At 39.2% G+C, this 15,687-nt stretch overlaps 1 protein-coding gene across 1 annotated transcript in view; it reads right to left on the reverse strand.

The window, feature by feature from the left end:
- The window catches only part of cdc73 (cell division cycle 73, Paf1/RNA polymerase II complex component, homolog (S. cerevisiae)), a 326,652-nt gene that overhangs the window by 284,688 nt on the left and 26,277 nt on the right, over positions 1-15,687 (reverse strand). The window contains exons 2-6 of the mRNA XM_072573909.1: positions 10,819-10,924; positions 5,827-5,896; positions 4,959-5,021; positions 4,805-4,857; positions 512-600 (exon numbers count right to left, since the gene is read on the reverse strand). Of these exons, the coding sequence (XP_072430010.1) occupies positions 512-600; positions 4,805-4,857; positions 4,959-5,021; positions 5,827-5,896; positions 10,819-10,924 (381 nt within the window). The remainder of the gene's footprint in view (positions 1-511; positions 601-4,804; positions 4,858-4,958; positions 5,022-5,826; positions 5,897-10,818; positions 10,925-15,687) is intronic.

The following is a 15,687-nucleotide window of genomic DNA, read 5'->3' on the forward strand; positions in this document are numbered from 1 at the left end:
TGACAGGCTTGTCCAATGAGAAACAATTAGTAAGTACTCCAAACTGATGCTCTAAGGATTTATAAGAATCAGAAGTAATCCCATTGAAAATGTATTAATTTGTTTGGAGAATTAACAGGATCAATGCTGAAATGCCGGTTTCCTAGATTGAATGTTCTAGCTCCCATGTGACCTTGGCTCCTATATGAGCTATGATGTCTGCAGCTGCCTATTGAATAACCTGTAATGTTAATCAAATTGCATGTTTATTTTCTTTTATTCCTCTCCACTTCTGCCTAATTAAAATATAATTAATAGTCTCAATAACCATTTAAAACAGGAAACATAGTCATGTGCTTTCTCCCAACTGGATGCATCACTGAAAAGCAGAAAGGCTAAATGTTCAAAATCAAGACAAAAATTTTCTTCAATCTGAAAAACATTTTATCAAATGGGCATAATTTAGTGCACATTCACTCATTTTCTGGAGAATTCTCTCCGTACAGAAAAAGCTGTAAGATTCAGAATTTACCTAATTTGCTCTGTCTGTACAATGCCCTCTTTGTGGCCTTCCAAACGAGCTGCCAAACGCTCTTTGTCAAGTCGTACACGTTCTTCATCCTAATTACAACAAACCACCTTGTTATTTTTATCAAATCAGTATTGCTAATTATTTACTTTTTTTAAAAAACAAAACATCAATTATTATAAAAACAAGTTGTAAAATCATCGAAAAGTTCAGAAATATTTTAGATCATTTCATATATTTATGAAAACAAAGATTAACTCAACGTAACATTTTTCTATATTTGTTGGGCAACAGTAAAATTAATTTAAATAGATTAATACATTTCAACTGGAAACCTTTCAGATTTTAGCATTAATACAAGCTTCATATTTTTGTGTAAAATAGATGTACCACATGGTATTGCATCAGTGGATTCAGAGAAGACTCATCAGTTTTGTCCACTTTAAACTTGATTTATCAATACCTGCTCCTATAACATTCCATAAATTTCAGTGAGGTGCTTGTATCCCACCTCACGATGTCCACCACTCCATCATTCCCGTTTACGTTGCCACACTGAGGCTCCCCCCATACAAAGCATGAGGGTTTACAATCAGTGTCTTCAAATTCCTCATGAGCCTTGCCCCATCTGTTGATCTTGTGTCTCTGGATTATTTTCATTCTTATTCACAATCCTCCATTAAAACATTCGCAAGCACAACCATCTAACTTGGCCATACATTCTTTACATTTGTCCACTCCTTTATCGCAAAAAAAGACTTCCAAAGCAATTTAATTCTAAACAATTATTCCTAATTATCAAACCTCAACTCACTATGTTCAATTAATCTTTTTTTTCCTCTAATTCTGGAAATGTGTAATGGGACAAAATTAATTAATTCCCTTAAAGGGAACAGTGATCATGAAATGATGAATTTCACAATCAGTTTAAGGTTGAAAATCCTGAGCCTAACACTAGTGCTTTAAATGCACTTACAGGAAGTTAGAGCTGGTTAATTAGATTAGACCAGGAAATTAGATTAGAAGCAAAGCCTATAGATAAGCTGTGGCAGACATTTCAGGCGATCTTTAATGATTATCAACAAAAATCTACTATATTCCATCGTGATAGACTTTATGAGAAAATAAATGACCCGTGGCAAGCAAAGTTAAAGATAGGATCAAAAAGAAAGAAAAAGCATACAATGTTTGCAAAGATCAATTGCATGCCAGAAGACTGGGGGGAGTTTTAGAAATTGGAAAGGGTGATTAACAAACAAAAGATGGGAGAAACAAGATTGAGAGAAAACTGGTAACAAAAGACATAGCAAAATCTTCTAAAAGAACATAAAAGGGAAGAGTGGTTAAGGTAAACATTCGTCCATTAATAATAGGAAACAAGGAAACAGGTCCAAGAACAAATAGTTAGCACCAATCTTCTTGGTAGAAGACTTTAAAAGAAACCAACAACAATACAAATCAGAGGGCAACATGGTGGAACCTAAAACATTCACCTCAGAAAAGGGACAAACGTATGGGAATAAAGCCCCTCGAACTAGATGGCCTGACCCCTGGGGTCACTGGTCGCATTCTTGCCAAATTCTTATGATATTGGAAAGATCTGTCTCAGAGGAGTGATATAAAAGGAGGACATCTGCTGGAAAAAGCAAAAAAATTATAGGCCAGTTACACTAACATCTGCCACTGAGAAAATGCAAGAATTCATTATTGAAAGGTTGGTTGTGGCTATGTTAAAAATCATTAGGCCATCAAATAAAATCAAAATAGCTGGATGAAAGATAAGTCATCTTTGAGAATTTTATGAGAGTTCTTCAAGGATATAACAAGCATGGTGGATTAAAGGGAAACAGCAGATGGGAGTGTATTGGGATTTCCAAAAGACATTAAGGCGCCACTTAAAAGAGTACTGTACAAATTAATAGCTCATGGTTTGGAAATGATACAATAATGCAGAGGATTGAGTAACTAACAGAAAGCAAGTGTCAGGATAACTAGCTCATTTTCAGATTTGGCAACCTAAATGGTGGGATGCCATAGGGATCAGTGTTGTGGCCTTGAGTAATTGCAATGTATTTTGATGACTTGTACCAAAGGACACTAAAATGCATAGGAAGTAAGTTGTAAAGATAAAGACTCTGCAAAGACTGTTCAGGTGCATAACAGCTTGGTATGGCAACTGCTCTGCCCAAGACTGTAAGAAACTACAGAAGGCGGTGTGCACAGCCAGACCATTACGGAAGCCAACCTCCCATCCATGGACTCCATTTACATGTCTCGTTGCTGGGAAAGGATGTCAACATTATCAAAGACCCATCCCACCCTGGCAATGCTCTCCTACAACCTCTTCCATCAGGCAGAAGGTACATACACCAGCAGGTTCAAAACAGCTTCTTTCCTGCTTTTATTAGAATGACGAATGACTCTAACTTCAAATAATGCTGATCCTGTTAACATTGATCTTGACTCATGTACATCCTGTGTGGGGAAACTCTTGTATCTTACTCTGTCCAAGTTTTTTTCACCTTACGACCAGTATGTCCTTGCTTACTATGATCTACCTGTACTGCTCGCAAACAAAGCTTTTCACTGTCAAATCAAGAGACATAGCTAGATTAGATAAGGTTATAATAGATAATATATTATTTTATAGATAAGTGAGTGGGCAGATTTTTAGCAGATGGAGCATGTGGGAAAAACGTGATCAGTCACAATGGTAGAAAGAATAGACATGCAATTCATACAAATGGAGAGAGACAACAGAATGTAATAGTAGAGGGATATTCAAAAAGAAAAAAAAATTAAAGCATTTAAGTAGAGAAAGTGGAAGGTAAGCAAATGTTAACCTTTATTAGAAGAGAATTGGAGTATACAAGTGGGTAAGTCCTGCTGGAACTGTAGAGTGCATCAGCAAGATCACACTTCGATGTACCACATCCAGTTTTGGTCATTTTATCAAAGGAGGGAAATGCCTGCAATTTAGAGCAGGTTTAGGAGATTTATAACAAGTTGAAAAGGGTTATCTTATAAAGAAATGTTCAGCAGATTGGAGTTTCCTCACTGGAGTTTAGAAGAATGAGTAGTGTTACTGAAAAAAAATTGAGAGCATTTTGACAGGATGGATGTCAAGATGATGTTTCCTCGTGTGGGGGAATCTAGTACTGGGGGCATAGTTTCGGAGTTAGGGCTCTACATTAAAAATTGAATCAAGAAGGAAGTTATCTTTATGTTGTGAATCACTGAATTCGCTGTGGAGGCTGAGTCATTGAATATCATCATGGATCAGATAAACAGTCAAGACCAATAGTCAATTCAGGAGTTATGAGCAAGAGTAAATAAATGGAGTTGAGGACAAGATCAGATCACCCATGATTATAATGAATTGCAGAGAAGGCTCATGAGGCCAACTGGTCTAGTGCTGCCCTTTCCTCCTGTTTGTCTTCACCATAAAACATCCAAGAATGTACCCACTACCTCATTATTTAAAAATTTCAATATAGAACACCCTCGGTTATCTGAATTTCAGAATATCCAAACAAGATCTCAACCCCCAATATAGATTTTATTAAAGTTAAATAAAAGTACAATGAAAACAGGCAGCCTGGGCTGGCGGCGGGAGCAGGAACTGAGTCACCACTGGAACCCTGTTCCTGCTATGGCTGCCGCCACGGTAACCCTGATCAGTTATACAAATCAGTTATCACAACAAAATACTCTCCACCTGTCTCATTCAGACAGTCGATGTTGTTCTGTGCATGCTCCATAGTTATGCAAGTACTAATCTATGAAGTTCCTGACAGCTTGCACATGAACAGGCAATTGACCACCTTTCCAGTATTAGTAATGAATCTCAGTTTGTGAAAACAATGAACGAAATGACCAGAATTCATTTTAACAATCAGACTGAACGGATTTAAATGCTTGCTATACCCAGTAGTCAACGAGAGATTCAGATAGCCAGTCTGAATGGAATGGAATTTAGAAGGCAAGTAACTTCTTCATTCAAAGGATTAAGAGTGGCAAGGAGAAGAAATGAATGGAGTGTTTGAGGGTTAGCTAACTTAAAGAAACTAAGAGTATCAGAGATTCGAGGGGCAGATTAGTGGAAATGATGTAAAAGATCAACTACAACCGTATTGAATGGCAGAGCCAACTGCAGGTGGCAGAGTGAACTATTATTTAATATGTCATGATCTTATTTATACAATGGTGTTATCCACTTTCAAATTTCTTTTATCCATAGAGTTTGCATTCTGAATTGCACATTTGTATCTGTCACAGATTGTCCAAACCAATTACCTCTATCCTGGGTTTCTTTAACTCTGATGATATTTCTTCAGCTGCTCTTTTTACTGTTGGTGTACAAAAAACACAAGAACATTTTAAAAATATGCAAAAATAGATGGTTATTGCAAAATTTCTTTATAAGGTTAATAAAACAAATCATTGATACCTTGTGTTGACCGTTGCAAACCAATTTCTAGAGGTGCACTTCTGTCTATACTTGCAGATGTTGCTGAAAAAACAAAACATCAAATTAAAGAGGTCAAAAAAAATCCCCAAAACATTAAGTAATGTTTTTCTCAGCACAATATTGCTAAAGATTTTGTTATTCAAACAGATGATTCAATGTCATGAAACAAAGAACTGCTAATGCTGGACACCTGAAACAAAAACAGAAATTGCTGGAGAAACTTTGAATTGTCAGAAGGGTGTCAAAATCTACATTAAATTATTAATATGTGCCCTCAGTCTTGAAATTCCCCCATCCTAAGCAAAAGACAACTACCACTGCGAAGCATTTCCAGGTCAAAGTGAGTGCCATGTGTTCAACCAGGCAACCTGGATGGTATTCCAAACACCCATGTCTTGTCCATGATGCTAAGGCACAGGGGTGTCAGGAGTTAAAGTACATTGACAGAATTGTAGGCCTCAGGCCTGATCTTGTAGCCAGATCTGTCAAGTGCTTGCCAATATATCAGTGGGCATCCAACAGGGCAGAAACTTCTGCATTCCAGTGTTCAACAAAAATCTGCTCTACAAGCTCTAACTGTCCAAAGAAAGTATCGTTTTTGAAGGCTGCAGAAGATTTATTGACAAGTGTAGTTGTCAGAAATGCATAACTTCATCAAAACCATTTATAGATAAGGTCTCACTTGCTTTTACACCAGATGCACTTTCCCTCAATGGAGTCTGTGAATATTTAGTCAGCAACTGAAACTTTGAAGGGAATAAAATATCTTAACTTTCCCAACAAAATATCTGAGAATCAATGGAAATAGTAGTTTCAATATTGATAAAATTTATAATGTCATACTTACACGTTTCACCATTTAAATAGCTGAGTAGGTCCTTTCTGTCTGGCCTTCGAACTACAGGAATATTCTCTGTCTATTAAAGCAGATTGAAATAGAGCATTATGTCGTTTTTTTTAAAATGTCAAATTAAAAGTGCAATCACTTATTTAAATAAGGACTCAACGTGAAAGGTTCAAATGTTTGCAATAACAGAAATAGTTTGACTCAGTTTTATTGATCCTTTGAAATTAAATTGAAGTCATTCGCTTTCGTATCTCATATAGCACATAAAAATCAAGAATAAGAGTGAGGGTTCTGAGAGCTCTGCCTGCCAGGTGTAGGTTCATCCCTTCTGTTTACAATAGCTGCACAGTGGCTGGAAAAAATTATGCATTCAAAATGAACTCAAACAAATTTTATACATCACACACAATGCCAAAGTGGCACATTACTTATGAAGCACAATATACCTGACCAAGGGGAGGCAATTACATATAGGCAATGTTACTGCACTCGGAATACTGAGACCAAAGCTAACGCTCTGGAATGACAATTTTGAATTAGACTAGGGAATGTGGTGAAATGTAAACTATATTAATAAATCTGCGATTAAAAGCTGGTCTAGTAGCAACCATGAAATGATTGTCAGTTACCACAATTAATTATCTGGTTCACTAATATCCTTTAGGAAAATAAATCTGACGTCCTTACTTGGCTGCTCTACATGTGAGACCAGATTCACAGCAACGCAATTGACTCTCAAATGGCATAGCAAGCCACTCAGCTGCATTACAAACGGTTACAAAGTACAAATAGCCTTACATGGTATAATCAGAGAGTAATCCTTACAATATTCCAGATACGAGCTGAAAATGTGTTGCTGGAAAAGCGCAGCAGGTCAGGCAGCATCCAAGGAACAGGAGAATCGACGTTTCGGGCATAAGCCCTTCTTCAGGATTCCTGAAGAAGGGCTTATGCCCGAAACGTCGATTCTCCTGTTCCTTGGATGCTGCCTGACCTGCTGCGCTTTTCCAGCAACACATTTTCAGCTCTGATCTCCAGCATCTGCAGTCCTCACTTTCTCCTCGAAGAATATTCCAGATACCCTCATTACCATCCCTAGATATGTGCTCTTTACACAACAGATCAAACCAACCAGAAGTAGTGGCACAGTGGTATTCAGTCGGATGATAGTTGTCCTGCTAATCCTCACGCTGATTCTAGCCATTAAGTCTCATGCTGACTGAATACCACTGCACTACTTCTATTCCATTTACTTCCTTGAGATTTCCTTGTGCGTGTTTGATCCGATGCCATTAAGTCTCATGGCATCAGATCAAACATGCGCAAGGAAATCTCAAAGAAATAAATGGAATAGATATCAAATAGATCTAACAACTAAAGATTAAGCCCTCAATGGGCCATTACCATCAAACCAGAAGATCAACCTTCATTCAATGAAGTGTCCATGAGCACATGCCAGATGCAGCACAAGGCATATGTAAAAATGAGGGATCCACTAGGTGAACCTACATCATAGCTCTATAAGCATGCCAAACAACAGTAGCAGCCTGCAACAAACAGGGTTAAGCAACCGCAATGTCCGGACCCGATTCAAGCTCTGCATTCGTCTTACATCTGTGGTCAGCAAAGTTTCGGAAAGAATTTTGAGGGATAGGATTTCTGACTATTTGGCAAAGCATAGCATGATTAAAGGCAGTCAGCACAGCTTTGAGAGGGGCAGGTCATGCCTCACAAATCTTACTGAGTTCTTTGAGGAGGTGATAAGACAGGTCGACGAAGGTGAAACAGTGGATGTGGTGTATATGGACTGCAGCAAGGCATTTTATAAGGTTCCCCATGGTAGGCTCATTCATAAAGTCAGGGAGTATAGGATCCAGGGAGATTTGGCTATCTGGCTTCAGAATTGGCTGGCTGACGGAAGGCAGAGAGGGGTTGTAGATGGAAAGTATTCTGCCTGGAGGTCAGTGTTGAATGGGGTCCCGCAGGGCTCTGTTCTCGGGCCTCTGCTCTTTGTAATTTTTATAAATGACTTGGATGAGGAGGTTGAGGGCTGGGTTAGTAAATTTGCAGATGACACAAAGTTTGAGGTATCGTCGATAGTATAGAGGGCTACTGCAGGCTGCAGCGCGACATTGACAGGATGCAGAGCTGGGCTGAGAAATGGCAGATGGAGTTCAACCTGGATAAATGTGAAGTGATGCATTTTGGAAGTTCAAACTCAAATACTGAATATAGGATTAAAGACAGGATTCTTGGCAGTGTGGAGGAACAGAGGGATCTGGATATGCAAGTACATAGATCCCTCAAAGTTGCCACCCAAGTGGATAGGGTTGCTAAGGAAGCATATGGTGTTTTGGCTTTCATTAACAGGGGGATCGGGTTTAAGAGCCACGAGGTTTTGCTACAGCTCTACAAGTCCCTGGTGAGACCGCACTTGGAATATTGTGTCCAGTTGTGGTCACCCTACTATAGGAGAGATACAAAGGCTTTGGAGAGGGTGCAAAGGTTTACCACGATGCTGCCTGGACTGGAGGGTTTGCCTTATGAAGAAAGGTTGAATAAGCTCGGACTTTTCTCTCTGGAGAGAAGGAGGAACAGAGGAGACCTGATTGAGGTATACAAGATAATGAGTGGAATAGATAGAGTCAATAGCCAGAGACTTTTCCCCAGGACAGGACTGACTGGTACGAGGAGTCATAGTTTAAAGATATTAGGAGGAAGGCATAAAGAAGACATCAGAGGTAGATGTTTTACACAGAGAGTTGTGAATGCATGGAATGCATTGCCAGCTGGTGGTGGTGGAAGCAGAGTCATTGAGGACATTTAAGCGACTGGTGAACATGCACATGGATAGCAGTGAGTTGAGGGGTGCGTAGTTAAGTTGCTATAATTTTACATCAGGATTAACCTCGGCACAACATGGTGGGCCAAAGGGCCTGTTCTGTGTTGTACTTTTCTATGTCCATGTCTATTCCTCCCATTTCTCGTTCAGAATGATAATGAACAATTGAACAACTAACAGAAAGGGAAGACCCCACAAATATCCTCAGCCTCAATGATGAGGGAGCCCAACACATCAGTGCAAGAAAGCATTTGCATCCATCTGTAACCAAAAATGGCAAGTGGATGACCCACCTCAGGCTCCTATCGAGTTTCCTAACATTACAGCTGCCAATCTTCAGCAAACTTCATTCAATCCACATGGATACTGTAGACAGGCTATGAAACACGACAGCATTCCAGCAATAATACAAAAGTTATGCCTTCCTGAAGCAGCATACCAAATCAAGCTGCTCCAGCACAGCTACACCACTGGCATCTGACAGGCAACATGGGGAATTGTCAAAGTGTATCCCATCTATAAAATGCAGGATAAATTCAATCCAGTTAATTATCACCTTAACAGTCTACTCTCACTCATCAGCAAACAACTTGCTCATTTTTGTTCAATTTGAATTATGTCAGGGCTATCCAGCTTGTGACCTCATTAAAGCCATGTTTCAAACAGGAAAAAGAGCTGAAGTCTAGATGCGAGGTCAGAGTTACTGCCATTCACACCAAGGCAGCATTTGACCAACTGTGGTATTAAGCAGCCCTGGCAAAGCAGGAGTAAATAAGAATCAGGGGAAAGCTCTCCCCCAATTGAAGTCATACCAAGCACAAAGAAAATTGCTGTGGTTTTTGGAAGTCAATCATCTCAACTTAAAGACATCTCTACAGGAGCTCCTCAAGGTACTGTCTAGGGCCAAACATCTTCTGCTGCTCCATCAATGATGTTCTCTACATTATAAGAACAGAAGTGGGAATGCTCACTGATGACTGCACAACATTCACCACTTTCCAGTGACTGAAATAGCCCATGTCCATACACAGCAAGACCTGGAAAAGAACCAGGTTTGGTTGATAATTGGCAAATGATGACCATCTCCAAACTCTAAGAATGTAACCATCAACTCTGGACATTCAATGACAATATTGTCACTGGCTCTCCACAATCAGTGCAGGAGTAGGCCATTCTGCCCTTTGAGCCAGTACCACCATTCATTATGATCATGGCAGATCATCCTCAATCAGTATCCTGTTCCTGCCTTATCCCCACAAGCCTTGATTCCAGAATCCTTAAGAGCTCTATCCAACATAATAAATAAGGACTGGAAATAAAGGAAAATGTCAGCATTGCTACATAAAAATCTTGGGTAGACCACAAGACTTCCTACAACATTCAGGGCACTGCACCTGAGAGAGGATACTGGACTTGAAAGAAGTCTAATGGAAATTTTCCAGAATGTCAAAATACTCCAGAAGTTAGATTATGAGCTGAGATTCCATAAACTAAGCTTGTATTCCATAGAAAAAAACGTCAAGACATGAGTTGATTGATGTTTTCAGAATTTGAAAGAAATTGGAAAAGTTAAGTGAAGATACTTGCTTTAAATGGATGTTAATTATTTCCAAGATTGCCTGTTTTTAGTTAAGATGTACAGCACCCAAGGTACATTACGTCAGTATGCAAAGTTTAGGGCCAAATTGTGCAATTAAAATTTGGGGATGTGCAAGACAGCAGAATCAAGAGTATAGAGAAACCTCAGAGTGTTACAGAACGATGGGTAGTTTCAAAGATTGGGAATGGCAAAGCCACAGAAAAATTTGAAAACTTATAAATTTGTGATGCTGCTTCACCAGTGCCAATATTGATCAGTAAGCACTGGGATGATGGCAGAGTGGAACTTGTTGAAAGTTCGGACATTGGTGACAGAGTTTGCATGGCCTTAAGCAACGTGGCAAGCACAGAATGATATTACACAAGTTTAAATGTTATATTCCAAATATAGTCGAGTTCAGTCATCAGTAATGACTATATGCTGACATTTGCTCTTTGATTTAGGTGCATTAATGGATCCCGGGTTATAACATGTTGAATATTCTACATAGCCATGTACACATCGGATCCATAATGTTATTTTAGGCTTACAACAAGTAAAGTATACTTACTGCAGCACGTCGCACGTATACAGGATGGGAGAGGTGCACATTGTTAAGCAAAAACAATATGGAATCCAAAGTATAATACTCCCTCGGCTGACCCTCTTTTCCCGTCCTATGGAAGAAATAAAATTGATTTAGTGGAGAAATGCATTTCAAAGTGAATATTATAACATAGACAGTTATATTTATTGACTTGGTACCTGTGTATAGAAGAATTGTATTGAAATGTATGATTTCAATGATTGACAGAAATTTCAAAAGACAATCATAGTAAAGGCAGAAAATTTTTAAAATGCAAACATGCTCAACATATAAAGATGCTGTTATCATTTTTCCATGTGCAAAGCAAATAAAAAGAATGCTGTTAGTGGATTACTAAAAATAGATAAAAGAAGCGTATGATTTATAAATCAACGTTGCTAATTCTAAAGCTCTTGCTTTTTGGTACCAATTTAGAAGGAGCCAAAGTCAAAGTCAATAATGTAAGGATCTATAATATTTGCCTCTTCTGAAAGTAGATTATACTGAACAACAACACTAAAAGCACTAGCCTCCACTTCTCCATCGTGATATTGGTCCTCAGACACACCAAGGAGCCTTTCGGGAAGTTGACCAAATGCTTGCCAAATGTTACATAAGACAGTTGGCCTGACAGAGATGACTTAGAATCAATCTCGGGAAGAGCTAATCAGTCTTAAATCAGCTCATACTCTACAGCCATTTAACAGTGATCTAACAAACAGCTTGGAAGATAATAGGTAAAAACAATGACTGCAGATGCTGGAAACCAGATTCTGGATTAGTGGTGCTGGAAGAGCACAGCAGTTCAGGCAGCATCCGAGGAGCAGTAAAATCGACATTTCGGGCAAAAGCCCTTCATCAGGAAACGTCGATTTTACTGCTCCTCGGATGCTGCCTGAACTGCTGTGCTCTTCCAGCACCACTAATCCAGAAGCTCGGAAGATAATGTCTTACCTGTTGTCAATACAGTTAATCAGTCTTAAGCTAATGTAACTTCACACCTTCCGATAAATTAATAAATTATTTCATGTCACTCAAGTCCATGCCTCTTTGGCTGAAGACATTCGTAGTTAAGCTTTCATCAACTATTAATAGCAACACAAGGACTCGTGGCAGTAAATCTACCCAAGATTCTGACAGAATAATTGCTGTGGGTATCCCTTACTACACATAATAAATAAGATTACTGCCAAAAAACCCTACAGAATTGTTACAATGCAGAAGCCCATCACCAATGCATGTCCAGTCATGCTAACATTAAAAAAAAATCAAACTGCCCAAACAGAAAATTAGATTTGATTACTTACAGTGTGGAAACAGGCACTTCGGCCTAACAAGTCCACACTGGCCTTCCAAAGAGCAACCCATCCAGACCCATTCCCGTACATTTACCCCTTCACCTAACACTACGGGTAATTTAGCATGGCCAATTCACCGAACCTGCACATTTTTATTTTGGACTGTGGGAGGAAACCAGAGCACCCGGAGAAAACCCACGCAGACACGGGGAGAATGTGCAAACTCCACACAGACAGTTGCCCGAGACGGGAATTTAACCCAGGTCTCTGGCACTGTCTCTGCTACCCACTGTGCCACCATGCCGCCCTGTAAAAGAACCAGTAAAAGGAATCCAGTCTGATATAAAATTAAGATAACTAGTTCCATAACAAATCAACCACCTGATGAAGGAACGGCACTCCAAAAGCTAGTGCTTCCAATTAAACCTGTTGGACTATAACCTGGTATTGTGAGATTTTTAACGTTGTACACCCCAGTCCAACACCGGCATCTCCAAATCATGAAAACACTCAGGTAATGTAAGTTCATGTTTATGGTTGAAAGACTACATTCCCCAGCTTTTCTCTTCGAATGCAAAAACCAAAAAAGTACAGGGTATTTTATCTGTAGCAACACTCAAGGAAACCATCCCTCCATATAGAAATATAAATGTCAACAATTATATCACTTAATCAGCTTATTAGTTCAGAGTTCAATCCCTTGTTTTTAATGATAAAGGTAATTGAATATGTATAATCATCCAATTTTTTTCCCTGAAAATTTAAAGTGCATGCATCAAATGACTACACAATTTGTAGCTACACCAATTCCTGAAGCATAGCTAATAGCATTTCACCATGCGTGTGATATCTTCCACAATCAGCAAAAGATGATTCTTTCTGGACTTCATTCACCTGTCAACTAGCATTAATACATTTGCCACTTTGCTGGTTGCTGCACAACCCATACACACATGGTTTACAGGGAACATTGAGGAGAAGCGTGGAGACAAATTTCTCACATACAAGGAAACAACAGCAGTCAACATGGTTTGAAACTGAACAGATGTATTAAGTCCAAATCTGAGCAACACATATCTGATGTAGGAATGGTCGGTCTCCTTCTTTCTCACCAAAATTTGCTTCTCCAGTTAAATATAATGTGACTTTACTTTTCCGTTCTCTTTTTTCACTAAAATCAAAGTTAAAAAGTGGTCAAGTCTGTCTTCCAAATGTTGTCCTCTGTTAAGGTCACCCATGTCATTCATTGCTTGACTGAAAAGCTTACTTGTTGAAACAAGGGCATAATTTGTTGTCAAAATAATAATTAGATTCACCATGATTAACCTGCAAGTCATTTATCAACATCTGGCAAAAATTCCATGATCTGTGAATCAACACAAGCTGGAGCATTTGCACTGCTCAACAGTTAGCTTCACATCATATGGTAACACACTCAGAATGCCAAAACTCAATGCAGGAAATTATGGCTTATACTTAACTGCTTTAATGCATTTTTATTGACAAAACAGCTCCTTCAATTGGCATCTTATCCACCACCTTCAACATTTACTTCATCATCAGATACACAGTGACAGCAGTGCATACAGGAAACTAACTCGCCAAGGCTTCTTCAATAGTCTGTTCCAAACCCATGACCCATACAATGCAAAATTGCAGATATATTGGACATCACCAAATGCAAGATCCTCGCACCATCATAATTTGTAGCTATACATATTTCTTTCGCTATTGCTAGATCAAAATCATAGAACTCCTTCCTTAACATGGACTGCAGCATTCAAGGCAATGGCTCCCCAGTACCTTCTCAACAACAAATTAAGCTAGCAATGAAGTGTTGGTCTAGTCTATAGCATACAAATCTTAAAATGTTTAAAAACACATTTATGTTCATTAAATGCCATTCAACCTCCCTACTCAGAGTTGTAAACACATTGTTCTTTATTTTTTCTGTATTTTTGATTCTAGACTTAAATTGATAAAAGGATTCTTTAAAAGCCAAGACCCATGGGAGACTGGTTAGCAAGGTTATATCTCATGGAATACAGGGACAACTAGCCTTTTGGATACAGAACTGGCTCAAAGATAGAAGACAGAAGGTGGTGGTGGAGGGTTGTTTTTCAGACTGGAGGCTTGCGTGACCAGTGGAGTGCCACAAGGATCGGTGATAGGGTCCACTACTTCTCATCATTTAGATAAATGACTTGGATGTGAGCATAAGAGGTATAGTTAGTAAGTTTGCAGATGATATCAAAATTGGAGGTGTATTGGATAGCGAAGAAGGTTACCTCAGATTAATATGGGATCTTGATCAGATAGACCAATGGGCTGAGAAGTGGCAGATGGAGTTTAATTGAGATAAATGTGAGGTGTTGCATTTTGGGAAAGCAAATCTTAGCAGGACTTACAACACTTAATGGTAATGTCCTAGGGAGTGTTGCCAAACAAAGTGCAGGTTCATAGCTCCTTGAAAGTGGAGTTGCAGGTAGGTAGGATAGTGAAGAAGGATAAATAGATTTCCCCCTGGGATGGGGGAAATCCAGAACTAGGTGGCATAGGTTTAGGGTGAGATGGGAAAGATATAAAAGAGATATAAGGGGCAACATTTTCATGCAGAGGGTGGTACATGTATGGAAGGAACTGCCAGAGGATGTGGTGGAGGCTAGTTCAATTGCAACATTTAAAAGGCATCTGTATAGGTACATGAATAGGAAGGGTTTGGAGAGGTATGGGCCAGCTGCTGACAAGTGGAACTAGATTAGGGATATCTGGTCGGCATGGATGAGTTGGATCAAAGGATCTGTTTCCATGCTGTACATCTTTATGACTCTATGTGGAAAGTGTTGCTGCTTTTTTAAAACTAAGTTACCTGGTATTCATTGTAAATGCTGTTTACAATGCTGTTCGTTCAAGCAACTGGGGAGTTTACGACAGATGAGCTGGAGCTAGTGAATGTGTGGGACGGGAGCTTCTGCAAGCAACAAGTAGTTGATTGTCATCAACAACTGGGGGCCACCATTCCACAGACCAAAGGCCTTCTGCCTGCCAATAACTATGTGATTAGTTCCCAGTAGCTCAAGAGCTTGGGTGTGAATGTTTGGTCAGAATGCATCAGACCTCTGAAATGGAAGGAGGTCTCCATTTTTCTGCAGTAAAAACACATCAAGCCTGAAGAAGGCCAGTTTATTTTCCCTCTTCAGCTGCCTCAAACTGTGGCTTTTAACTAATATGCTAGAGACTTTGTAAGTGAACCAGTTACCCCGTGTGCTCTGCAATTAAGTGGAAATACCTGTATAAGGAAGTTAAAAATCACACAACACCAGGTCATGGTCCAACATGTTTATCTGGAAATACTAGCTTTAGGAGCACTGCTCTCTCCACAACTATCTGACAAAGGAGCAGCACTCCAAAAGCTAGCACTTCAAAATAAATCTGTTGGGCTGTTACTTGTTTTTGTGTGATTTTTAAACTTTGTCCATCCAGCCCAACACCAGCACCTCCACATCTTGCAGAAGGAAGATCAAGCAGTTGCAGTTTTATACAGTACAGTTGTATG

Source organism: Chiloscyllium punctatum, chromosome 7 (assembly GCF_047496795.1).
Source record: "Chiloscyllium punctatum isolate Juve2018m chromosome 7, sChiPun1.3, whole genome shotgun sequence".
In the NCBI taxonomy this organism is placed as follows: Eukaryota; Metazoa; Chordata; class Chondrichthyes; order Orectolobiformes; family Hemiscylliidae; genus Chiloscyllium; species Chiloscyllium punctatum.